Genomic DNA, 27,302 nt, shown 5'->3' on the forward strand with positions numbered 1-27,302 from the left:
CACGAATGTGTGGGTGGGCAAAGTACTTACAGTCATGGAGTCATACATCATGGAACTGGCCTATGCTGGCTTGTGGGGGAACTGGTGTGGACCATTGCTTAAATTCTTACAAAGTCTGTGGGAGCTCCCTATTCATACTACATTTTCAAAAACACATTTTCCTGATGAATTGTCAACTGTTTTTTGCTCTCCATGAATGCTACTGAGTTCCTCCAGTATCTTAATTGTGTGTTGCTTTCAAAGAGCTTTGACGAGTGTAAGAAAGATATGAAAAAGTGTCTTAAGTTTGATTTTGCAAAGTTCTACCACATTTCTTATTCATATTTCTTCCTCTTTTTAAAACTAATTCATACTATTCACAATCATTTAGATGTGTATAGAAAATGTGTTATTTCTTTATGGATTCATAGATATAATTTACAATAACCACAGAGGCTGAAATAAAAAGTTATGACATGTTAAGAATATCCAAAGAGAAAGTAGGTGTTTTTTTTAAACGTTAAGAGCAACGCATACAAAATGCTGGACAAACTCAGCAGGTCAGGTAGCGGTTATGGAGAGGAATAAACAGTCGATGTTTCAGGTCGAGACCTTTCATCACGACTTTATGATTTCTTGACATTAATACATTTACTATGCCGGTCATTCCTAGGGGCGCAGGCGCGGACATGGGCCGGCATTTCCGGAGAACGCAGGCGCGGTGCCTGGCTGGTGCGCCTGCGCATTGCTCTCCCTGGGCGGCCTGGCAACGGCGGCGGGTTGTGTTGGGCTGCGGGACCGAGTGTGTTGGGTCCGCTGCCCCTGTCACCGCAGCGGACTCTCCCTCTCCAGCTCGTACCCTGGGCAGAGCGAGAGAGTGGCAGAGGACAATCCCGAGGCAGGAGGTGTCCAGTAGGAGAGGAGGCAGCGGGTGAGTGAGTGAGGGGGAGAGGGACATAGGCTGTGGGCGGGCGGAGGACGGGGGCCGAGCTGGATGGGAGATTTATTCCCACAACGTCCCCTTCAACACAACATCCCTCTCCTTATCATCACTACCCCATCACTCATCAGCATGCACTCCTTTCCTTATAATCGTGCCCCCTTATCACTTCTTCCACCATCAGACCCATCTCTATCGGTTTCCCATCACCCCTCCCCATCAACCCCTCGTCTCCCGTCCCCTCCCCAATCAGCCCCATCCCCTCACACCCTCCCCATCACCCACCCTTCCCCGTCTCCATCGCACCCTTCCCCTCCCCCTCCCACCTTCCCATCACACCCTCAACACTTCGCCTCTCACCCCTCAACACTGGTCCCGTCCCCATCACACCACCTCTATCAGTCACCATCGCTTCCACGACCTGACTCTCCATTAGTGCTCCCTTCTACCCCCAACAGTCCCCCTTTTCCGCCTCCCCTCAGCTGTCCCAGACAACACACCCTGTTCCACCACGACCTTCCTGGACCCCCTTTCGATCCTTCCTTTTCTGAATCCCTTGGCGCCTCCGCCCGCAGTATTTTTCGCAGTCTTTTCTTCTTTACCCACCCTGGCTGTCTGGTATCACCCCTTCCCCACCTCCCCTGTCTCGTTATCAGCAGTAAATCACCCCAGTGTGCGAGTCCCTGGTGACTGCACGTTGGCCCCCGCTCAGCTCTGCTCATCCACCGCGCTCAGAAGGAAAACATTGTGAAATACAATCGCGCTCTTCCGATTATTAGTGCCAACTTTTAAAGGTAGAGTGACCTAAACGCGAATATTCAATTCGGAAAACGTGTATTTGTTTAAATCCCGAATTCCCACCCTAACCTTGCATCAGAAAGGTTAGTGGGGAATTATTTTTCCCCGATAGATACCGCCTAACACAGGTAACGTACATAGGATTTACACAGTCATATGCGCTCGAGGAGTATGAATGATAATCTGCTTGAATGTTCCCTTAGGGGGTTTTCAGTATATCACTACGTCGTGATGTCGCCGGTATAATTACCAAGTAACCGCTATAACCATTATGCAGTTATCTCTGAGTTTGCAAAAGTTGTATTTATGCTATGCAGAGTTAAAACAATGTAAGAAATGAAGCTGTTGGAATCTCTTAACAGCTCGGGGCGGGGGCTTGTTTCGAGCTCGAAAGTGCATAATTTATAATTGGCGTCATTGCTGTGGTGACGAAGTAGGTTGGCGGACCTCCTCAGAACCCGAGGGGGAGCGGACTGTTGGAATGCTTGAAATACTGTCGTATTGCACTGGGAGCCACTCTCACAAAGTTCCAACGTGTGTGTGTACTTGTGTGAATAGTTACCTCTGTCACTGCATCATCTGACCGGCTAATTCCTCCAGCGGTATGGCACGGGGAATGACCGTTTGGCCCATCTTAGAGTCATGGAGAATGAGAGACTGGAACAGGCCGTTCAGCCCATCTCTCCTTGGTAGTACGTTGGAAGTATCTCTTTTCCTCAACCTACCCCCTGCCTCCACTCAATTGTAACTTCTATTACCTGAAACAGGGAGAGTTCTGTTCTCTGGCAGACACTGCACCGACTTCCTCCAGCAGATTGTTGTTCCAGATTCCAGCATCTGCTCTGTCTTGTGTCTCTGTTTAACTTTTATTGGCTGAGCATTCATATTCTGTTTTTTTAGTTAAGACGTTTAGAAATATTGTGAATGGTGGAATACTTTACTTTAATGATATAAATATATATTTGATATTTTCATCATGGCGGATTTCGATTCCTGATGCTGTATGTAAGGAGTTTGTACATTCTCCCTGTGACTGTGTGAATTTCCTCCCACATTCCAAAGCTTAGAGTTAATGAATTGCAGGCATGGAAACCCTTGTAGGCTGCCCCCAGCACAATCCTCAGCATGTGTTAGTTGTTGATGCATTTCGCTGTACATTTTGCTATATGTGGCAAATAAAGGGTGTCACAGCGGTTAGCACGACACTACTATAACTCAGCATTTCAGTTTCAGCGCAGTCTGTAAGAATTTTATATGTATTTCCTGTGAGCACATGGGTTTCATCCGGGCGCTCCGGTTTCCTCTCACAGTCCAGAGACGTACCGGTTAGTAGGTTAATTGGTCACTGTAAATTGTCCAGTGATTAGGCTGGGGTTTAGTAGATGGGTTGTTGCACTGTGCAGCTCGTTGGGCTAGAAGGACCTGTTCTGTGCAGCATCTCTAAATAAATAATTAAAGCTAATCTCCTTATTTATAAATTAAAGTGGGGGTTATATTTTGTTCTTTTAAAACCAAAATTAATAATTATTACCTTGATATAATTAGGCACTACAAAGTCTGCAGATGCTAGAAATCCATACTTGAATTTCCAGCATATGCAGATTTTCACTTGTTTGAAATACTGGAGGAACTCAGCAAGTCAGACATCATCTATGGAAATGAATAGTTGACGTTTATTCATTTCTATACATGCTGAGTTCCTCCAGCACCTGTGAGTGTTGCTTACAATTATCTAGATGCATGGCATCCTAACAATTTTTTCACTATTTCAATACTTATGACAGTAATAAACTAATACCAACAGGAATAACAAACCAAAGTAACCAGCTTTTCCTCCCTGTTTACTGTCTGTAAACAGATTGGGCACTACTGGGGGTATTTGCATATTGTATTTCAAGCTGATGCTGATGAAAATTGGAGACTTTGTTTTCATTCTTAAAGTTTGGAATTCATCCTTTAATGAATTGTGCATCTTGTACTAGCTCCAGTCTATTATTACTGTTTTTTTTGTTCTCTTCCAGACTAGTTAATTGAAAGCTGACTGGAAAGGAATGGATGTGACGTGACTAAGCTCGGCTGGAAATCAGATTGCTAATCACTCTGAGACCTTTGTTGTGATGAGTTTCTTTCATTGGAGGCCTGTCCCAAGTTGAAGGCTTGGAAAGACAAAGGGACAGGATGGATGAGTCCGTGTTGCTGGACTTGCTGGAGTGCCCTGTGTGCTTGGAGCGGCTGGACGCAACAGCCAAAGTGCTGCCGTGCCAGCACACATTCTGTCGGCGGTGCCTGCAGGGAATCCTGAGCTCCAGGAGCGAATTGCGCTGCCCGGAATGCCGGACGTTGGTTGACTGCGGGGTCGATGAGCTCCCCACCAATATCCTGCTGGTTCGGTTGCTCGATGGCATCAAGCACCGGCCAAGGAGGTCTGGCAATAGTGGGCCAAATGGCAATAACTCTCTCAATGGCACCACCAGGGTACAAAGCAATGGAGTCGTCTCCTCCGCAAATTGCAGCATTGCGTTGCGTGATCTTCAGAGCACCCATCGAGTGCAGGCACGTAGCCCCCCAGTCAGGGTAAGTGAAATGTACCTTCCAGCCTTTTACCCAGTGAGAATGGCTAATACAAGGGGCCATAATTTTAAGTTGGTCGGAGAAAGGCACCGTTCCTCTAAGCTGTGCAGATGCTCCTGCGACCGTAAGCTTTGTTGTTGTGTAGCAGGAATTGGACACAGCTAAAAAAAAGTTTACGTGACGTGTAAGATTTTCCTTGATGTACTGTATTTCATTATACCTTTCAATTAATACAGATAATCAAGAGTATGTGATTTTTTTCAATTTTCATTTTAAGTATTCTTAAGTTTGCATAATACAAAAAGCATTTAAAGTGCTGCACAGTTTTCAGGCCAAGTAAAAATGGTTGCTCTGTGCAGCTATATAAAAAGCTTGGAGAAAGGCGTAAGGGGATGTCAGATGTAGTCTTTTTACACAGAGACTGGTGAGTACATGAAATATGGTTCTGGGGTGGTGATGGTAGAGGTAAATACATTAGAGGCAGTTAAGGGATTCATAGTGGATCCACATGGATGGAGGAAAAACAGAAGGCTTTATGGGAAGGATGGGTAGATTGTTGGAGTAAGATTGTGGACCGAAGGGTCTTCACTGGGTTTTAGTGTTCTGTGAATTCTGTGACTGCATTTGTTAAACTAACACATTTGGGGAAAGAAAGTGATTGCTGTTTGCAAATTTGTTATGGTTTCTTTTGTTGTTTCAGTGTGTCCCTTGTAAACTTGTGCCACTTGCATATAGTGACAAGTGTGGAAATAAAGAACAAACTTCTGTTAGAAGTTGTAGCCACTTATGATTAAGAAAGTTTGCTTCAGATGGTTTGGGGATTGCTGGAGATTCTGGCAGTTTCTTTATTAATTTTGTTACCAGTTATCATTGCTCAGGGAGCGGGGTGTGTGCTCTGAGATTGAGACAAACTTTAAGGTGGGATGCACACTGGGCATTTTGCTATATGACTGAACTGCTGTGAGGTCTTAAACCACCATTCCATTCACACCTGCTGACTCTTACTACAGTTCCTCCTACCTAGGAGAACACTTTGCATTTATACACTGATATGTGTAATTACTGTACTGGCTTGGAGAAGCTTAAAATTTAGTTATCTTTGGAAAGTTTTGGCAGTTGCTCATAATATCTGACCATTTGCTTTAGCCACTGGTAGTTCAAATGTCCAAAGAATACCACATCAGAATCAGGTTTATCATCACTGAAATTTGTTGTTTTACAGCAGCAGCAGTACAGTGCAAGGCATAAAAAAACCCAGAAGTTACAGTAAAAATATATATTTCAACATATAAGAGTAATTTGGATAGAAGGGGTATGGAGGGCAGTGGATGGGGTGGAGGTCAATGGGATTAGGCAGATTAATAGTTACTAGAAATTATGATAATAAATATATTAAAGTATTTGAAGTACATTTATATTAAAGAATGTATCCTATGCACAGCCCTGAGATTAATCTCTGTACAGGCAGCCACAAAACAAAGAAACCCAATAGAACCCATTAAAGAAGACTGTCAAACACTCAATGTGCATGCAAACAACTGAAGTTCATGAAAGTGAGTCCTCAGCTGCAAAACCAGTCATCACTGCAGCTGATCCAGTAGCCCTTTAGTTGTGCAACTAAGGGCAAAAAAGGAAGTAAAATAGTGTGGTATTGTTCATAGACTGTTCAGAAATCTGTTGGTGAGGGAGAAGAGGCAGTTTCAAAAACATTGAGTGAGTGTCGTCAGGTTCTTGTAACTCCTCCCTGGTGGTAATCATGAAAAGACTCATGTACTGGATGAAGGACTCCACCTTCTAGAGGAATCGCGCTTTGAAGCCATCCTCAATGCTGGGGAGGCTGGTGCCTATGATAGAACATAGAATAGTACAGCACATTACAGGCCCTTCGGCCAACAATGTTGTGCTGACTCTCAAACCCTGCCTCACATATAACCCCCCACCTTAAATTCCTCCATATACCTGTCTAGTAGTCCTTAAATTTCACTAGTGTATCTGCCTCCACCACTGACTCAGGCAGTGCATTCCATGCACCAACCACTCTCTGAGTGAAAAACCTTCCTCTAATATCCCCCTTGAACTTCCCTTCCCTTACCTTAAAGCCATGTCCTCTTGTACTGAGCAGTGGTGCCCTGGGGAAGAGGCACTGGCTGTTCACTCTGTCTATTCCTCTTAATATCTTGTACACCTCGATCATGTCTCCTCTCATCCTCCTTCTCTCCAAAGAGTAAAGCCCTAGCTCCCTTAATCCCTGATCATAATCCATATTCTCTACACCAGGCAGCATCCTGGTAAATCTCCTCTGTACCCTTTCTAATGCTTCCACATCCTTCCTATAGTGAGGCGACCAGAACTGGACACAGTACTCCGAGTGTGGCCTAACCAGAGTTTTATAGAGCTGCATCATTACATCACGTCTCTTAAACTCTATCCCTCGACTTATGAAAGCTAACACCCCATAAGCTTTCTTAACTACCCTATCTACCTGTGAAGCAACTTTCAGGGATCTGTGGACATGTACCCCCAGATCCCTCTGCTCCTCCACACTACCAAGTATCCTGCCATTTACTTTGTACTCTGCCTTGGAGTTTGTCCTTCCAAAGTGTACCACCTCACACTTCTCCAGGTTGAATTCCATCTGCCACTTCTCAGCCCACTTCTGCATCCTATCAATGTCTCTCTGCAATCTTCAACAATCCTCTACACTATCTGCAGTACTACCAACCTTTGTGTCGTCTGCAAACTTTCCAACCTACCCTTCTACCCCCACATCCAGGTTGTTAATAAAAATCATGAAAAGTAGAGGTCCCAGAACAGATCCTTGTGGGACACCACTAATCACAACCCTCCAGTCTGAATGTACTCCCTCCACCACAACCCTGTGCTTCCGCAGGCAAGCCAATTCTGAATCCACCTGGCCAAACTTCCCTGGATCCCATGCCTTCTGAATTTCTGAATAAGCCTACCATGTGGAACCTTGTCAAATGCTTTACTAAAATCCATGTAGATCACATCCACTGCACTAACCTCATCTATATGCCTGGTCACCTCCTCAAAAACTCTTTCAGGCTTGTTAGGCATGATCTGCCCTTCACAAAGCCATGCTGACTGTCCCTGATCAGACCATGATTCTCTAGAGCTGACTGAGATTACAGCCCTCATTGAACTGTAACTTGCTGATCTTTGAGAAATGAATGACTTTCCTGCTAGAGTTGCTGTATTGGATATGTTGGATTGTTGTAGGGTTATTCTAAATAAGCCCTTCTCCGCCATATCCAAGACACAACGCAATTAATGTGAAGATTCTGCTTTTTTTTCCTGTTTATCTTGCACAGAGAAATATCATTTATAATTCAGTAAAACTATGACAAAATAAATGCAGGAAATGTTCCTGATTTACTCTGTGCTAAATATTAATGTGTGTCTGTGGCATGAGCTGTCAGACAGTTAATGGTAGTCTGTTTAACCCCCTGGGAATTGTTCACAGTCTCGTATAAATGCCAAGGGAACTTGTAACTAGCACGCTCCAGTACGAAGAGGTGATTCACTAAAGATGAGAGAGACATTATTTGAGTGTTGCTGCATTCAAATTGATGCCTACAGTTGCTGCACTTCTAGCATGTGTGAATCATTTTATTCAGTAGTTGCAGTTGCACGAAGAATATTTCAACCATAATGCAGAGTGTAGACTGAAGCAGTGGACCCAGCCTTTCAGCTAAATTTTGAGATTTTGTTGGTGAAAAGCCTCAAAGGCATTGAACAATTATTGTATCAGCACCTACTTGAGTGGACTTTAATCTGGATAAATATCTCCAGTTTAAAACCAATCTGAATAAATTGATGCCCAGAGCTGGTATTTGTGGCTTCACTGCTACATGTGAAATTCAGATTTCCAGAAACATGGGACCACCCTATTGATTTGGCCAAGATAAATGTTTAGTTTGAAGCTACATTGTTTTGTGACCTATTCATCCCAAAAGTCAAAGTACGTCTGTGTCACCATATACTACCTTGAGTTTCATTTTCTGGCAGATATTCACAGGAAACTAATGAAATGTAATAGAATTTATGAAAAACTATACATAAGCAAAGACTGACAAACAGCCAATTGTGCAAATAAATAACGCTGAGAATATGAGTTGTAGAGGCCTTGAAAGTGAGTCTGTAGTTAGTAGAATCAGTTCAGAGTTGAAGTGCGTGAAGTTTCGGGAGCCTGATGGTTGAAGGATAACTGTTCTGGAATTTGGTGTGGAGACCTAAGGCTCCTGTACCTCCTGCCCAATGGCTTGGATGATTGAGGTCCTTCATAATAGATGCTGCTTCCTTGTGGCAGTGCTGCATGTGTTCAATGGTGGGGGATCTTTTGCACAGAGAAGTGTTTCCTAACACTTTACAATTTACTAGCACATTTCTAATTTTTAGGCTTTTTTTCTTAATCCTAAACTTCCTAAATATCAGAAACATATTGAAGGGCCTAGATAGGATGTTTCAATAGAGGGGGAGTCTACGATTGGATGACACACCCTCAGAACAGATAGTCATCCATTTAGAACAGAGATAAGGAGGATTTTCTTTAGCCAGAGGGTGGTGAACCTGTTGAAATCATTGTCACAGGTGGCTGTGAAGGCCCAGACATTGGTTGATAGGTTCTTGATTAATCAGTACATCAAAGGTTATGGGAAGAAGACAGGCAAATGGGATTGAGAGAGATAAATCAACCATGATGGAATGGTGGAGCAGACTCGATGGACAAAATGGCTTAATTCTGTTTCTGTGTCTTATGGCAGTATGGAAACAGTTTTTCTTTATAATCCTGCTTTATGAAAGGTAAATGGCACTGTTCACAGTTGTGGTCTCAACATGATTTATATCTCTGGAACATAAGTTCTGTCCTTTGTATTACACTGCTCTGGATTTAAATCTGCCTCTCCATTGGGTGTTTGATGTTTTCCTGCACTTGTCTACATTTTAATTATGATAAACATCCTTCCTATGACCAGGTGCTCTGGCTTCCTCCAAAAGTCCAAAGGTATACCAGTTAGTAGGTTAATTGGTCATTGCAAATTGTCCTGTGATTAGGCTGGTGTTAAATCGGTGGGTTGCTGGGCCGGGAGGGACTGTTCTGCACTGTTTCTCAACATACAGAAAATGTGTTTTTGCTTTTCCCTCCCTTAGTCTTTTTTAGGATGTCATTGTTTTAGTGTAAATGAAATGTAGGTTTACATTTATAAATTTGAGTTGAGAAATCGCCATGTGCATAGTATCCTGTGTTATAGTTTGAAAAGGAGTTTTAATTGACATCTTATTTGACTGTTAAATATTAGTCAAGTCGTCACTTTTATTGTCATTTCGGCCATAACTGCTATGTACAGTACATAGTAAAAATGAGACAACGTTTTTCAGGGCCATGGTGTTACATGACACAGTAAAACTAGACTGAACTACGTAAAAAACAACAACACAGAGAAAGCTACACTACACGACAGACCTAAACAGGACTGCATAAAGTGCACAAAAACAGTGCAGACATTACAATAAATAATAAACAGGACAATAGGGCAGTAAGGTGTCAGTCCTGGTTCTGGGTATTGAGGAGTCTGATAGTTTAGGGGAGGAAACTGTTACATAGTCTGGTCGTGAGAGTCCGAATGCATTGGTGCCTTTTCCCAGATGGCAGGAGGGAGAAGAATTTGTATGAGGGGTGCGTGGGGTCCTTCATAATGCTGTGTGCTTTGCAGATGCAGCGTGTACTGTAAACGTCCGTGATGGTGGGAAGAGCGACCCTGATGATCTTCTCAGCTGACCTCACTATCCGCTGTAGGGTCTTGTGATTTGAGATAGTGCAATTTCCGAACCAGGCAGCAATGCAGCTGCTCAGGATGCTCTCAATACAACCCCTGTAGAATGTGATAAGGATGGGGGTGGTGGGACATGGACTTTCCTCAGCCTTTGCAGAAAGTAGAGACACTGCTGCGCTTTCTTTGCTATGGAGCGGGTGTTGAGGGACCAGGTGAGATTCTCTGCCAGGTGAACACCAAGAAATCTGGTGCTCTTTATGATCTCTACCGAGGAGCCGTCGATGTTCAGCGGGGAGTGGTCGCTCCGTGACCTCCTGAAGTCAACAATCATCTCTTTTGTTTTGTTCACATTCAGAGACAGGTTGTTGGCTCTGCACCAGTCTGTTAGCCGCTGCACCTCCTCTCTGTATGCTGACTCGTCGATCTTGCTGATGAGACCCACCACGGTCATGTCATCGGCGAACTTGATGATATGGTTCGAGCTGTGTGTTGCAGCACAGTCATAAGTCAGCAGAGTGAACAGCAGTGGACTGAGCACACAGCCCTGGGGAGCCCCCGTGCTCAGTATGATGGTGTTGGAGATGCTGCTCCCGATCCGGACTGTCTGAGGTCTCCCAGTCAGGAAGTCTAGGATCCAGTTGCAGAGGGAGGTGTTCAGGCCCAGTAGGCTCAGCCTACTATGAAATTTTATGTGAAAATTGTACAATTTTCAGACTGTAGTGTTTCCTTGTAAGAAACTGAGCACTGAAGCAATATTACTACTGAGAAATTCAGCCAGTATCATGTGAAAGAGACCCATGCCCCAAGACCTTGGAGTCAAAATCTTAGAACTGAATTTCTCTCTTTTTAATCTTTGCATTTTTCTCCCTCCCTCTGACTAGCTAATGAAATGGCAGAAGGAAATTGTTGACTGATTTGTGGTTAGTCATCTGTTTGAATGTTGCCTTTTTTCACAGTGTGCGGGTGTTTTTATGTTTCAGAAAGGGCAGTGCATAGGAAATTTGAAATGTGCACTTGCAGAAAGGTCTGCTATTAATACAGAACTACCCGTCAAATGGAAAAGCATGCTTGGTAATACTGTGGCGACCCATTTCCTGGCACATCCGAACCGGCTCACAATTAGATAGCCTTCGGGGGCTTGTGAGCACAGAGCTTTGGAGCCTCTGCGCCATGGGGGGGCAGGTTGAGGGAGGCTTAAAAGTGAGGCTGAGGATTTCGAATAAAGTTTTTTTCCTTCGACTGCAGTTACCGACTCTGTGTCGTAATTTTAGCGCTGCGTGTAGCACACCGCTACAATACTATGATTTGGGCAAGATCAGCATTGTGAGAGGGAATTTAAAGTTATCTTAGGTGTCCACAGTTTGTTTTTAAAAATCAGCAGTGTTTACCTTTTGGAAAATGTGATCTCTTGGAAAGAGGAGGCATGTATCAACTGGAAATGTCAGCTGTCCATTTCCCTCCACAGGTGCTGCCTGACCTGCTGACTTCCTCCAGTATCTTGTTTTTTTTTTGCTCAGGGGATAACATTTGGCATGGGCTGCGAGTATGACTTTCTGGAAAATTCATTTTGGTGCTTTGAGTGCAATTACTGTCTTCTGGATGTCTATCCATATTGAAATGAACATCTAGCGATTCAAAAAGTCCCATGGCATTGCAGTTTCAAAGAGGAAGGCCAGGTAGTGAGTTGAGAAATCATTGTGGCAGTTAAGTTCTTAGACTGAGGTTTCAAGACCACAATCTTACTTTGAAATGGGCTCAAAAACCCGCATACACTTATGTCAATATTCTAAACATCTGGTGCTAAAGAAACAATTGTCTCATGAATTTATATAATTAAACTAGTATATTACTAGCAATAAAATTCTTGGGCTTGTTACTATAGTTACCAAACACGAAGTATTAGTGCAGTACATTTAACTGTTCTAAAATTAATGCAGCACAGAATTCCTCTGTGAATGATGTTGGCCTTTTAACCATCTGTACAGCAGCACACCTTGGAGCAAACAACCCCAAGACACTTTACAGTGATATTTCAAACAGCATTTGACCTGGAGCTTCTTTGGCAGTTGCAGGTTGTTGATCGTAAATAAGAGAAGTCGGGATTGCGCATGGTCAGATTGACTAAACCTAGCTTTATATGTCACATGTGCATCTAAATATACAGTGAAATGCATCATTGGCATCAACGACCAACACAGTCTGAGGATTGTACTAGATGCAACCTGCAAGTGTCACCGGGTTTCTGGTGCCAACATAGTTCGCCCACAACTTACCAACTCCAACCTTCACCTATTGGCATGGGCTAGAGGAGGCTACAAAGATCAGTGTTGCACCAGACAGTCAGTCATTCTTGTCTGGCGCGTGGTGTCAGGATTGGTCTCCTTTTGGATTAACGGAGTCACGATATGAACATGCATGACTCGACCCTTATATTTCTTATGAGGCCGAATGGCCAGCTGAACTCCCACTGATGGGAAGCGTGGCCGACTTGGATTCGAACCTGGAAACCTTCACTCCGGAGTCTGGCGCTGATTCTATTGTGCCACCAGGTGATGCGTAGATATGAAAACCAAATTTAGAATCTTAGGTGAGCTGGGGAGGACTAGACACCAATCATAGGATCATTGAGTTAGGTGGAGCACTTGATGTTGGCTCACTTGAAGAGAATCCCATTCTACTGTGTATTCCATACACCTGTAATTTCTTCAGCAAGATATTTAAGCAAGTTTTGGGTCTCTATGCACTGATTAACAGACAGTTCATTTTGAACCCAAACCAGACTATGAGTAAAAGATCTGAGGAAACAAGAGGCTGCAGATGCTGGAATCTGGAGCATGTAAAAGCTGCTGTAGGAACTCAGCAGGTTAGGCAGTATCTGGAGAAGGACATTTCTGGTTGAGGCACTTCATCTGGACAGGAAGTTTTTGCACTCTGTTTATTGACCTGTCCACCTTGGGAAGCCATTTCCTCTTATCTACATCTGAATGCAGGTAATTAGGACTGGCTTGACAGGTTGGTGTGTGTATGTAGTGTTTTAAATTCTAAGTATGAAGCGAGTATGTGATGGGGTGCTGGTCTAATAAGTGTTGGAATGCTCAAGTTAAGGGGTAACAAAGCCATAGATGAAGGTTTCAACAGCAAATTAATTGAGGTAGGAACAGAGGCAATGTTATTGAAGTGAAAGGTAAGTATTTTGATTGATCACTGGAATATATTGGGGCACCAAGGTAGTGTCGCAGTTCGCATGATGCTGTTACAGTGAAGGGTGTTGGAGTTCAATTCAGGCGTCTTCTGTAAGAAGTTTGTACGATCTTCCCCTGAGTGTGTGGATTTCCCCTGGGTGCTCCAGTTTCCTCCCACAGTACAAAGACATACGGATTGGTAGGTTGATTTGCCATTAAATATTGTACATTGATTAGGCAAGTGTTAAATAGGTGGGTTGCTGGGTGGTGCAGCTTGTTGGGCCAGAAGGGCCTGTTCCACACTGTATCTCTAAATAACTAACTAACTTGCAATGTTTTTGGGCGTTAGACATTTGTAATTGTTACTCGCTGTACATAATTCTCAAGGTGAACCGAGGTTACAAATGAGGCTGCATATGATCCAAGGGTTGGGAAGTGAAAGCAATCTGATTCTGACCAACATGGATACAGTGGGCCAAATGGCCGCCTTTTGTTGTTCCTTTTTAAAGTTAAGGTAACAATTCGAGTTCATTTCATTTCTGTGATCTTGTAAATTCAGATTTCTGGTTGAGCTTGAGAATTTTCTGGGTAGTTGCAGTTTGTTTTCTTTGCTTTCTCTTCCAACTCTATATTTATTGTTCAGTAGAATAAGGTAAAAAGCTGAAAAAGCTGTAAACGCAGCAAGTTTGGAGTGTCCAGGGAAGGAGAAAGAGTTAATAACTCCAAGTCAATTCGATTCAATTACATTGAAATATGCTTCAATTCAAAAGCTAATAAATGTAATAGTTTATGGGGAAGGGCAGGGGAATAGGGTTAAGACAGATAATAATTCAGCCATGATGGAATGGGGCTGTAGACTTGATGAGCTGAATGGATTAATTCTGCTCTTATGTCTTATGGTCTTAGTAGTAAAGTTAATACAGCACAGAAACAGGCAGCTTTGGCTCATTGCATCTATGCCAACTACCGTGCTTATCGATACTAATCCTTCTTGTCTCCACGAACCCCATATCCCTACATCTTATTCTGATGCCCCCTAAACATTATTATTCATTCTCGCTTCCACCACTGCCTTTGTCAGCTTATTCCGGAAGTTAACTATACTTTCTCTGAAACATTTACCTTTCAGATTCACTTTAAACCTCTGTTCTCACCTTAATCCTGTGCCCTGAGATTTAGGCACCCCATCATAGGAAAGAAACTGGCTATCTACCCCAACTTTTGTCTCATAATTTTATGTTGCTGCCAGACTATCAGAATCAGGTTTATTGTCACTGACATTTGCAATGAAATTTGTTGTTTTGATGCAGAAGTACTTCACAATACATAAAATATACTATAAATGACAATAAGAAATAAAATTAAATAAGTAGAATGAAGCAAAAGCAAAAATAATGAGGTATTGTTCATTGACAATTTAGAAATCTGATGGTGAAGGGAAAGAAGCCGTTCCCAAGATGTTGCATGTATGTCTTCAGTCTCCTGTACCGCCTCTTTGATGGTAGTAATGAGAAGAGGCTTGTCCTGGGTGATGGGGGTCCTTCATATTAGTAGTTTGCTTCCTGAAGTGGCAGGATTCCTTTGGCATCTCAGCTGAGACTTGACCTCAGTTTCATCTGGTACTGATCTCGGTGCCAGTATGCATCACCACACAGTGACAAAGGAACTCTCTCTCCTGAATCCCTTCCCCCACCCTGATAAGATCCGAGAGTAAGTTGCGAACAAAATCTGTGTTCCTGCCACAGTTCAGCTCAGACCAGGGCTTGAAACTAGACCTCTACTGAACTACAGAGAAATCTATTCATTCAGACAATCCTGCAAGTTGGAGTAACTTCTGAGACTTCATTCATGAGAGTGAATACCTGTTTGTTTTAGTCTGAGTTGAGCATCTCCTGATAACCAGGTTGGCTGACTGAGTTTGAAACTGATGCATCCACATATTTTTGCAGCAATTGCTGCATGACTATGCAGGATCTAAAGACAGACTAATCTAATAGGACTAGTCTATGCTTTCAGGTAGCAGACTTGCTTACGTGCATTGTGCAACGTATGACTGTTTGGACGAGCATACAGCTATTTAAATCAGCCATGAGTCAGTTGTGCAAATAACTTTATTACTAAGGGCAGCAGTTATTGTTCGTGGGTAAAGCACAGTCCTTGATTCCTTATTGCATAAACAGTGGAAGTGGAAATATTGAGTTGTATAAATAATCCCCTGCAGGATGAATGACTAGGCTGAATGAAGCCAGAGAAAGAAGTCTTTTAAAATACATGGGACACTTATGATTTTAGTTTCTGTAGCTCTTTTGTTTAGGCTTCACGTTTGAGAATTGGTCTTTGAAGCTGGAAATTTTGCGCTCCTTCAAAACACAGCCAGGAATTTTCTTCACAGCATTCATGCAGCTTTCACTGCATGCTAGATTTCTTTCAGCTTACCTATTTGCTGTGCAGTGTAAGTAACAGGACGGGAACCAAAGTGAAATGGGACCATCTAAAATAAAGATACTAGCCATTTCAGGTAGAAGCATGAGCTAGTATAAGATGGGAACAGAATTAGTCCATTTGCATTGACATTGGGACATCTAAGAAGCTTTGAAAGGCACTTGGATGTTAGAAAAGTGTGGAGGGCAGTGTAAGGGGGAAGGGTTAGTTTGATCTCAGAGTAAATAAAAAGGTCAGCTCAATATTGTGGACTAAAGGGATTGTAGTTTGCGTAATGTTCTTTGTTCTTGCAGAACAGTTCTGCCATCCAGAAATCTGCCTGGTGATTCCTTGCTGTACTCTCTGTATTTCAAACATATCTATTCTAAGGAAAGGGGGTGCACAGTAGTGTAGCAGTCAGCACGAAACTATTACAGCTCAGGGCATCGGAGTTTGGGGTTCATTTCCAATGCTGTCTGTGTGAAGTTTGTACGTCCTCTCCATGAGCTCTTGAGTTTTCTCCAGTTTTCCCCCACATTCCAAAGATGTACTGGTTAATTAGTCATTGTAAATTGTCTTGTGATTAGGTTAGGGTTAAATAGGTGGGTTGCTGGATGGTTAGCTTGTTGCGCTGGAAGGGCCTGTTCTGCGCTCTATCTCTTAAAAAAAAGTAAATGACTAAAATTGGCCCATTGAGTCTGCTCCGCTGTAGTTGCCATAACATGCAGTTATATCTCCTGATTCATACTTAGATAATTGGTAACTTGAAATGAGAGAAAAAATACAATTAGTGTTTTTCTTCAGGTGCAGTTGTTTGAGGCTACCTGTCTGTTATGTATCCTGGTCTGAGCAAATAATAGTCATGCAGCGTGGCATGGTTCTTTCAGATCATTATGTCCATACTGATCCTGTTTGATGGTATTCTTCTCAGCCACACACAGTACATATTTGTCTCATTTATGTGCATGTTATTATTCGTTAGACAATGGCAACCGTTTCTGCATAATGTTTCTACGTAAATAGGTAGCCATTCCTACAAGCAGCATTCACCAGTGTTGTGGATGATAGATCTATACTCGATCTCTCCCTTTGAAACAGGTGAGCACCATCTTTGGGTTCCTCCAATTTACAATCTATAAACCACACCTTGCCTTTATAGTACTTCAGATTCTGTAGAACATTGCTGATGCACTTAAAGAGGGGGAAAAGATTGACACTGAGTAATGGGGAAAAATTCTGGTTAAGTTTTTTTAGTGCATCTTAAAGTTGGATCTTGGACTAAGAGGATTTAGGTCAAAGCAATTGAATGTATGTGTACTGATTACGGAATTGAACAATTGATATTTGTGATTGGCAGGGTAGGGATATCGAGACCAAGGACTGAAAAAATACAGTGATAGGGAAAGGCGATTCCATGGGATGAGAACTTTAAATCGAAGGTGATTCATAATCAGGAATTGCTGTACAGTTTGTCCAAGCACACATTATCTCTCAGAAATTACATGTCCAGCAAATAATCCATTAGTCCTGTCATGTTCAGCTGGGAACTATACAGTGATACTTGCCTGCTGATTCTATGTAATGCTTCATATTCTTTATTTCCCAGGAATTTCATCCATTCCCCTTGAACACTACTGTTGAATGTGCTTCCATTACTCTTTGAAGTTTTGGTTCAGATTAGCCTCCATATTTCCCCTCTTTTTCCAAGTCAGTTACCATAACCTTACTGTTCACTTGGTTCCCTATCATGTATTAGAATAGTGTCAAAGTATGCTGTCATTTAGTGATAGCAGTTATATTATACAGTGGTAAAACAAAATTTGTTGCTTGATTAGCATCTATATTTATGGATTGAAGAAATTAGCAGTGTTCAGTGCTGTAATTCTGGCACAATGGCAAGCTTGATTTGGATTATTCATACATCCAAGTTTGCCTCATTCTTGGATTCTCACCCAAAACAGGTTGTCAGTATATTTTGTAGTATAGTCATGATATTACATTGACTTTGGTCATTCTGGTCTCAGCTAAAGAACGTGACCAAAGTAACAATCTTCAGGTCTTTGATGGGTAAGTGGCAAAGTCATTACTTCCCTGTGACCATATTTTCATATATACGTGTGGTATTTTAAATTTCCACCGAGGTGTCGGGGAGTCTTTTGTTTCCTCTTTTGTTTTGTTAGTAGGTATATCAGTTGTGACAAATACAATCAGAGAACAAGATATAATTAATTAACCTGTTCAACCAATCTCAGGCCTTGTAGTTTCAGTGTAGCATTGAGCCTCAAATGTTCTTGGATTTTGACTTTTTGGGGCCTCAGTTCATTAGTAGGTGGGAATTAGCACCTCCCCTTAAACAATCATCCATAGGTGAGTTCCAGAGAGCTCTCTGAAAATAGAACATTGCGTGAATCATGCCTCTTACTTTACCCCAACACCTGAGAATCAAGTAGACAATGCTTACTTTCCTCTCAGCAACTGCATTACTATAATTGTGCTGAGACAAGAATGCCCCAAAGATGCCACTGTAATCCTTTATAAAACCTATAATAGACAGGTGGATTCAGATGCACTTTGATACTGAATGCCTTTGCAGAGTAATAGAAATATTTTCATCTTGTTGCGTTTATTGCCGGATGTAAAAGTGTAATGGAAAACTTACAGCAGCATCTCAGGCACATCACATCATATAATCATAGAAACATAGAAAACATACTGCACAATACAGGTGCTTTGGCCCACGAATTAGTGCTGACCATGTCCCTACCTTTAAAATTACTAGGCTTACCCACATCCCTCTATTTTTCTAAGCTCCATGTACCTATCCAAAAGTCTCTTAACAATTTTTACAAGAAAGCGCAGCGCACTAGTAGAAGAAAATATCAAGTTCATTTCAGTGTAAAGTGATGAATGTGGTCGTATTGTTGTTAAACTAGTGATTAGGCTTGTTCCAGTTGGTTCAAGAACCAAATGGTGGAAAGGAAGTAGCTGTTCTTGGACCTGATGGAGTGGGGCTTCAATCTTCTGTACTGCCTGCCAGATGGTGGCTGTGAGAAGATGCCATGGGTTGGACAATGGGATCTTTGGTCGGTGTTGCCTTCCTGAGGCAGTGCCTCCTGAAGATACTATTGATGGTGGGGAGGGATGTATTAGAGGCTGATACACATGGAAGCCGTGATTTTGTTACTGCATGGAATAGTTAATCAAGCACAATATGAATAGATCAAGCCTGGAATGCAACAGAAGAGAGGAATGGATTCTGGACCAAAAGTGACTTTGAGAGCAGGGTCTAATCTGGTGTCAAAGATGATTAAAAATTGATTAATTTGACTCGTTTTAAATCCCATTTGGGAAGTTGCAACTAGAGGATATTCTGTTTTCCTTGCATGTTCCCTTATTGACAGATATTGTTTATTGTGAATAAATTGGCCGTTACTGAATGGAAAACTTCTCCAGTAGGAATTAGTCACTAAGAATGGTAGATGCATCTGAGCATATCAAATGAAAGAGTGCTGGTAAAAGAAATAATTGTTTTTTTAAAATAGTTGTTACATCATCAACAGTGTTTTTCAGGTTAATACTTGCTCAAGCTTCTCTATCCATGTACATACCCATACTCCCTCTCTCTTGTTTCACTCACTGCCTCTCGCTTGTGCATTTTCCACCGACCCCCACATCCTCTCCTCCTCCCCACCTGCAGACCCTCCCCTTCCCCCTACTCCATCACATCACCTCTTCTTTCCCCTCCCTCTCCTGCTCTCTCTCCTCCCCTCCCCCTCCTCTACTCCTTCTCGCTTTGCTCTCCCCCTCTCCTCATCCTCCACCCCTTCCCCTCCTCCCCTACCCTCCCTCTTTACACCTCTCTCCCCCTCCCCCCAAGTAAATATAAGCTTTGTACTGAGTGACTCCACTGGTTTGGCATGACTAGTTTCATTGAAATCAGTCTTGTGCTTAATATCCTAAACCCTGATAAAACACTTAAAATGAGAGGAAGAAACAGAATTATTCAAGGACTTTTTCTCTTGGCACAGCAAAAGTTCCTGCAGTGATTAAACACCTCAAGAAAAGCCATTGTTGAAGCAGCTGGTGTCACAGCAGTGAGCAAAGACAAATTGCCTCCTTTAATCTGTGGTGTAAATGGAACACCATTTGTTTCTCGGCATGGTTACTTCAGCTATCTTCTAGCTTGATTTTACTGATGTCCCATTGGCATCATAGTGACAAAACTTACATTTATTTCCAGTTACAACTCGCGATATTAGGACAAAAAGAGCGATTAAAGAGTATACTGTATCACCTAGGAGTCCTATCAAGTCTGCTCCACCTTTCCAACATCCTTCTCAACCCCATTCTTCTGCCCTCTCCCCATAACCTTTGACACTCTTCCTAATCAAGAACCTATCAACCTCTGCTTTAAATATACTCAGTGACTTAGCCTCCAAAGCATTTGGCAATGAATTCCACAGATTCACCACCCTCTGTTTAAAGAGGTTCCTCCTCATCTCTGTTCTAAGTGGACATCCTTCCTTGTATTCTGAGGCTGCGCGCTCTGGTCCTAGACTCCCCCACTATAGGAAACATCCTCTCCATGTCCACTCTATCTAGACCTTTCAACATTCGAAAGGTTTCTATGAGATCCCCCTCATTCTTCAAAACTCCAATGAGTACAGGCGCATAGCAACACAAACAAAGGGTAAGGAGTTCAGGAAGCGAGTTTGACTTTTAGACCTAGTGGTGGATGTGCAGAAAAGGGTGGGATGTAAAAAGGCTTTTGGTCTCCTCCCCAATACCTCATTTTGTGGTTGACATCTGAAATCTGATGCTACTACTGTGAAATACCACAGGATGTTTAACTCAGTTGAATGTACAAATGAAGCATAGTGGTGATTAGCACTCTTGACTTGTAGTGGCCATTTTTGCATGGTCAAATGTCATAGGCAATTGTAGTTGGTTAAAGATAAGGTTTTGAAGAGATAAGCTGGCAGTTTGAAATGTTGCTTCTGCTCAACCTGTACATACCTAGATTCAAATAATGGGTGATGCACCATCAATAACTCACACTGAGACGTAAGGCGAGATATCGGCTTTTATTGACTGGAAGAAGGAACCAGGAGTGAGTGTCCATCATACTATGACCTGGAGACTGAGGCCGAGCGTCAGGCCTCAGATCGCCTTTATACAGGGGCCTGTGGGAGGAGCCACAGGAGCAGTCAGCAGGGGCGTGTCCAGACAGGCACATAGTTCACCACAATGGGTTTACAGGTTTATCAGCACAGATACTTGGATCATTTCCTGTAGTAGTCAGCACTCTAATTAAGCAATCTTAATCTATTGAACATGGCACAGTTTAAGACAAAGGACTATTTTTAGTTCTGGTGCATAGGTCCTAAGATTGGTTCACAGACTTTGGCTGAAAGGTTTGTTGTATAAATGTGTAAGTATACGCTCAGTGGCCACTTTATTAGGTACAGGAGTGGAACTTGGTGTGGTCTTCTGTTGCTGTAGCCCATCCACTTTGTCGTGTTGTGCTGTCAGAGATGCTGTTCTGCATCCCACTGTTGTAATATGTTTTTACTTCAGTTGCTGTCTCCTTCCTGTCAATTTGAAGTAGTCTGGCCATTCTCCTCTGACCTCTCTCATTAAACAAGGCATTTTGCCTACAGAATTGCTGCACAGAAATGTCTGTAAGTTTTTATGCATTGAGTTACTGCCACATGTGTGGTTGTTTGGACTACTCAGCAAGTATACAGGTGTACCTGATAAAGGGATCACTGAGTGTATACACTAAAGTGCCAGTCATGTATTTGTAGTTTTCCTCATCTGCTAAATTGTATTTGTTGTAATAAGAATTCCTATTTCCATGGTAAAATATAAGCAATATGTATTTCACAGGAGTCTTTTGAAAGTTTCAGTTTTTTATTCTGTAACCGTTGTCCAGTGAATTTAGAACTTAATTGTATTCACATTTATTCATTTAATACATGTCCACATTGAGCTACAGCAGTTTGTTCGGAAAGAGAATAACATTCAATTAAGCTGTTTGTTTGAGTTTGAAGTAATTAGCTATCAGAACCTGAGTAGGATGTTTAGATTTAGATCTCTTAAGGTGGAGGAATAATTGCTCATTTTCTTCTTTGTCATATTGAGTGTGATTAGCCACCTCTTTCTTCCAGGACAGAGACATGGGTTTAAGGTTTACTCCAAGCAGGGTAGAGTAGTAGTTAGCATAATTGCTTTATAGTGCCTGCAATCACTGCTCATGGTTCAATTCTTGCTGCTGTCTGTAAGGAGTTTGTAACCCATGACTGCATGGGTTTACTGCAAATGCTCTGGTTTCCTCCCACATTCCAATGGCGGATGTGAGTTGTGGGAGTATTACTTTGGCTTAGGAAGTGTAGCAACACTTGTGAGCTGGCCTCAGCACATCACAGATAAGGATGAAAATGATGCAGAAAACAGGCAGCATGTTGTGGTAGCATCATGATTAGTTTAATGCTATTACACTGCCAGTGACCCAGGTTCATATCCTGCATTGCCTGTAAAGAATTTGTATATTCACCCTGTGACTGTATGTTTCCTCCAGGTGCTCCAGTTTTCTCCCACAGTCCAAAAATGTTAATTGGTCACATTAAGGAATGCGGAGTGGGTTTATTGGGATTTAAGGGCCTGTTACTGAGCTGTATCTCTAAATAAGCTAATGAACAAAATCAAACACGAGGAAATCTGCAGATGCTGGAAATACAAACAACGCACACAAAATGCTGGTGGAACACAGCAGGCCAGAAAGCATCGATAGGGAGAAATGTTGTCGACGTTTCGGGCCGAGACAATATCAGCTTGGTTTGAAGCATAATCAATATAACTTGTTCAATAAAGGATAATGGGTGCAGCTGCCCAATAAAATTTCTTCTCAATAGCTTGAGAGAAGTTATGAAATGATTCATAATTATAAAGCCAAACATCACCTACCTGGAAGGGTGGCTGTGACACTCAGATGCTCAACAGTGCTTAATGGTGATGTGCAGTTTTCAATTACGTACGCTCAGTGGCCACTTTATTAGGTCCAGGAGAGGAATCTGATGTGGTCTTCTGCTGTAACTCATCCACTTCAAGGTTTGAAGTTCTGTGCATTCAGAGATGTTCATCTGCACACCACTGTTGTATTGTGTGGTTATTTGAGCTACCGTTGCCTTTCCTTTGACCTCTCCCATTTACAAGCCATTTTGCCCACAAAACTGCCACTCACTGGATGTCTTTTGATTATTGCACCATTCTAGGTACATTTTAGAGACTTTTGTGAGTGAAAATCCTAGGAGGTTAGCAGTTTCTTAGATATTCAAAGCAACCTGTCAGGGCATCAACAATATTTCCATGTCAAAATCACTTCTTCACATTTCTCCCCCATTCTGATGTTTGGTCTGAGCCACAACTGAACCTCTTGACCATGTCTACATGCTTTTATGCATTGAGTTGCTGTCATGTGATTGGCTGATTGGATAGTTGCATTAACAAGCAGGTATACAGGTATACCTAAGAAAGTGGCCACTAAGTATAAATGTTATGCATTCTTGGCTTGACCTCCATTCTGTGCTGTGGAAAGCAAGGATCAAAGGTGATCGGAAGTCCTTTAGCCCTAACTCTTAATCCCTCGTACTGCTGAGCAGCAGGATTTCTTCCATGTTGCACCAAGATAACTGCAGTACGATGCAAGGCAATATAATCCTATCTCATTTGCATGTTAGAGTTTAGTCCTTTTTAACTGACAGATACTAATGCTGTATTTTAAAAAAAAACAACTTATTACCAAGCTTTTGATTTTCAGTTGGATATCTCATGGTAGCATTTGCCTGGTAATTGCTTCTCTGAAGCAGCATGGAACGTTTTACTGTCTTAAAGGTACAAGTTGTAAATTTTAATGAATCCGTAACAGTTAGTTAGTTGTCTGCACTTTACAAGAGCAGTCTACTTTTCATAAAGCTATGTAGGGTCCAACTCTGTATTAGCCCTGGGGCACTGAAATGATTGGTTTCTCTATGAGCAGTTAACAGAGAAACAAGTGGTTATGTTGGTGGCTTCAAACCTCAAGTCTTCAACTATGAGTTACAAAAGTTAAGAACTTCTCACTGCTGATGAGGCTTGTGTATTTATACATTGTAGGAGATTGGAAGCATTTTAAAAAAATTTAAAGGGTCAATTCTTTGCATACATTATAAAACCTTTCACAACTCTTGAAGTACTTCAATATCATGTTAACATGTAGTACTACAGCCAAATATGCACAGAAATAATCAACTGTCTGTTCATATTGAGACTGATTGAGGAATAAGCATTGACTTGAACTGAACTGCTTTTAAATACAATCGGCCCTCCTTATACGCAAGGGATTGGTTCCGGGACCCCTCGCAGATACCAAAAAACGCAGATGCTCAAGTCCCTTATTCAACCTGTCACAATGCGGTGGACCTTAGGACCCAGTGGAACCCCAGGCCTTATTTAATCTGTCTCAGTGCGGTGGACATTAGGACCCGGCGGCGGAGCTCTGAATCCACAGTGTTTCTGTTCATGAAAATAATCACAATCACGATTGAAAATAAAGTGGAAATAATAAAGCAATCGGAAAGAGGTAAAACGCCATCGGTCAATGGAAAAGTGCTAGGCCACAGTTGGTCAACATTTGGAGCAATTTTAAAGGATAAAGTGAGAAAGGCCCTGCCCCGATGAAAGCTGCAATTATTACTAAGCAACGCAGTGGTTTAATTATTGGGTTTTGATCCTCCACATCAACCAGGCACGGATGGAGAGCGCACTCGGAAGTGGTCTGTCACTGGATCGAACTTGGAAACTTCCGTTCCCGAGCCCAGCGCTGAAACATACGTTCTCAGTGTTTTATGTGCATAGAAAGGTAAAATATATACCATATACTAAGACAAATGTTTGACTAACTGACACTAAATGATACCAGATGTACCTGTTCCGACTTGTAAGAGAACTTCTGATTTTTTTTGGATCCTGATCCACGGTAACCTATGCACATCCTCCCATATATTTTAAATCATCTCTAGGTTACTTATAATACCTAATACAATGTAAATGCTATGTAAAATGGTTGTTATGCTGCATTGTTTAGGGAATAATGACAAGAAAAATAGTCTGTACATGCTCGAACAACAAGTGCTGGAAGAGCACTTTCGGGTTTTCTTGATTTGCGGTTGGTTGAATTCGAGCATGCAGAACTCGCGGATAAGGAGAGCCGACTGTAAAGCTAACCAATCCATGAACACAGCCTCACTATTGTTGTTTTGTATTTGAACAACTTATTTAGTTTTTATATATATTTCTTACTGCAATTTATAGTTTTTATAATGCTCTATCCAGCGGAAATCAACAAATTTCATGACGTTAGTGATATTCAATCTGATTCTGATAATATTCCACCTTTTAAGTGCCTCAACAGTGTAGCAGTTCCTTAGAAAATAAGAGCTTGACCCTTCAGATTTGCTCCAGCATTTAATATGGCCATGGTATATTTGCCTTAAACCTCATCTCTCTTCTGTGCCAATTCTCAAAGTCCTCAGTTTCCAATCACAAACAGGAGAAAATCTGCAGATGCTGGAAATCCGAGCAACACACACAAAATGCTGGAGGAACTCAGCAGGCCAGGCAGCATCTATGGAAAAGAGTTGCTGTTTTAGGCCAAAACCCTTGGCTTCAGCCTGAGATGTCAATTATACTCTTTTCCTAGATGCTGCCAGGCCTGTTGAGTTCCTCCAGCATTTTGTGTGTGTGTGACCCTCAGTTTCCAGATCTTTTACTTCCTTTTAAAATACCTCCCATGATCCACAATCCTCTGGGATGCATAATTCCTAAGATTCACCACCTTCTGCACGTTGTTTGCACATTCAGCTAATGGCACATAAGCGACTGCTGGTCAAGAGTGCTGCCCCTTAAGCCATGGTTGGCACCTATGAAAAAAAAAACAAATCCCCGGCTCCTGTACAGTGTCTGGACACTGAATCAGTACTGGTAAATGAAAGCAAAGGTTAAAGCTAGGTTTGTGTATGTGTAGCAAATTAGAGGGAAGAGATGCAGACAATGGACCTCCTGAGGCTACATCCACACTAGACCGGATAATTTTGAAAACACCAGTTTCACGTAAAAACGATAGGCTATGCATTTTTGAAAATATCTCTATCCACATTGAAGCAGAGATTTCGGTGAATCTCCTTCTACTGGGCATGTGCAAGACGCATCTACCGAAAACAAGCAACATGTTTGGTGTCGAATCTCGCCGTAAAAGTGCACGTTTGTGTAGTTACAGACCAGAAAAACTTAAAACGACAGACAGCTGTTGGGTCTTGTGCAGGAGAACTTAAAAGTAAAAAAAAACCAAATACTGGAGCGTACGGAGGCAACGGACAGATTGACCCGGCTGACGACGAACATTGAAAAACTGACTAACTCTGTTGCATTAATAAAGCCCCTTGTTAAATGTGTAAAACATGTCTGCATCAGTGTTATCTTGTATTTCCATACAATGTTACATTAGGCTGTTACACATCTATTGTCAGAGAAGTACCGTACTTGTATAAATAGGTAAACCACCTTCATATGAGCAAGGACAGGAAACAGGGTAAAGTGAGTACAGTATACTTATTTATTCAGTAAGTTATGTGTAAAAGTAATAATAATAAATAAGCAATAAATATCGAAAACATGAGATGAACAGCCCTTGAACGTGAGTTCATAGGTTGTTGGAATTTGAGTGAAGTTATCCCCTCTGGTTTAAGAGCCTTATTGTTGAAGGTAGTAACTGTAACTGAACCTGGTGGTGTGGGTCCTGAGGCTCCTGTATCTTCTCCCTGATGGCAGCCGTGAGAAGAGAGCATAGCCTGCGTGGTTGGGGTCCCTGATGATGGATGCTGCTTTCCTGCAACAGCACTCAATGTAAATGAGCTTTACCCTTGATGAACTGGCCACTAATTTTGTAGGATTTTCCATTCAGAAGTTTTGGTGTTTCTGTACCAGACTGTGATGCAACCAGTCAATATACTTTCTACTACACAGCTACAGAAGTTTATCAAAGTTTTAGATATCATGCAGAATCTTTGCAATCTCCTAAGAAAGTAGAGGCACTGCCATGCTTTCTTGATGATGGCCCTTACATGTTGCACCCAGGACATACCCTCTGAAATGATAACACTAAAGAATTTAAAGTTACTGACCCTCTCTACATCTGATCCCCGATGAGGACTGGCTCATGGACTTCCAGTTTCCTCCTCATGTAGTCAATTATCAGCTCTTTGGTCTTGCTGACATTGAGTGAGAGGCTGTTGGTGTGGCACCATTCAGCCAGATTTTCAGTCTCCCTCCTATATGCTGATTTATCTCCACCTTTGATTTGGCCCATGACAGGGCTGTTAGCAAACTTGAATATGACACTGGAGCTCTGCTTAGCCTTACGGTCATAAGTGTAAAGTGAGTAGAGCAGGAGGCTAAGTACATTGCATTGTGGTGCACCTGTGCAGATGGAAATTGTAGAGGAGATGTTGCTAATCTGAACTGACTAGGGTCTGTAAGTGAGGAAGTCAAGGATCCAGCTGTATAAGTATTGAAGTCTAG

At 42.1% G+C, this 27,302-nt stretch overlaps 1 protein-coding gene across 3 annotated transcripts in view; it reads left to right on the plus strand.

The window, feature by feature from the left end:
- Positions 1–645: 645 nt before the first annotated feature.
- Positions 646–27,302, plus strand: part of sh3rf1 (SH3 domain containing ring finger 1) — a 190,733-nt gene continuing 164,076 nt past the window's right edge. The window contains exons 1-2 of one of the 3 annotated variants that reach the window (XM_059974115.1): positions 646–910; positions 3,739–4,291. In XM_059974115.1, the coding sequence (XP_059830098.1) occupies positions 3,896–4,291 (396 nt within the window). In that variant the 5' untranslated portion in view covers positions 646–910; positions 3,739–3,895. Of the gene's footprint in view, positions 911–3,738; positions 4,292–27,302 lie in introns of those variants that run through there. The other 2 variants (XM_059974116.1, XM_059974117.1) reach the window with 2 other exon arrangements.

The sequence above is a fragment of the Hypanus sabinus genome, chromosome 7 (assembly GCF_030144855.1).
Source record: "Hypanus sabinus isolate sHypSab1 chromosome 7, sHypSab1.hap1, whole genome shotgun sequence".
Taxonomy (NCBI): domain Eukaryota; kingdom Metazoa; phylum Chordata; class Chondrichthyes; order Myliobatiformes; family Dasyatidae; genus Hypanus; species Hypanus sabinus.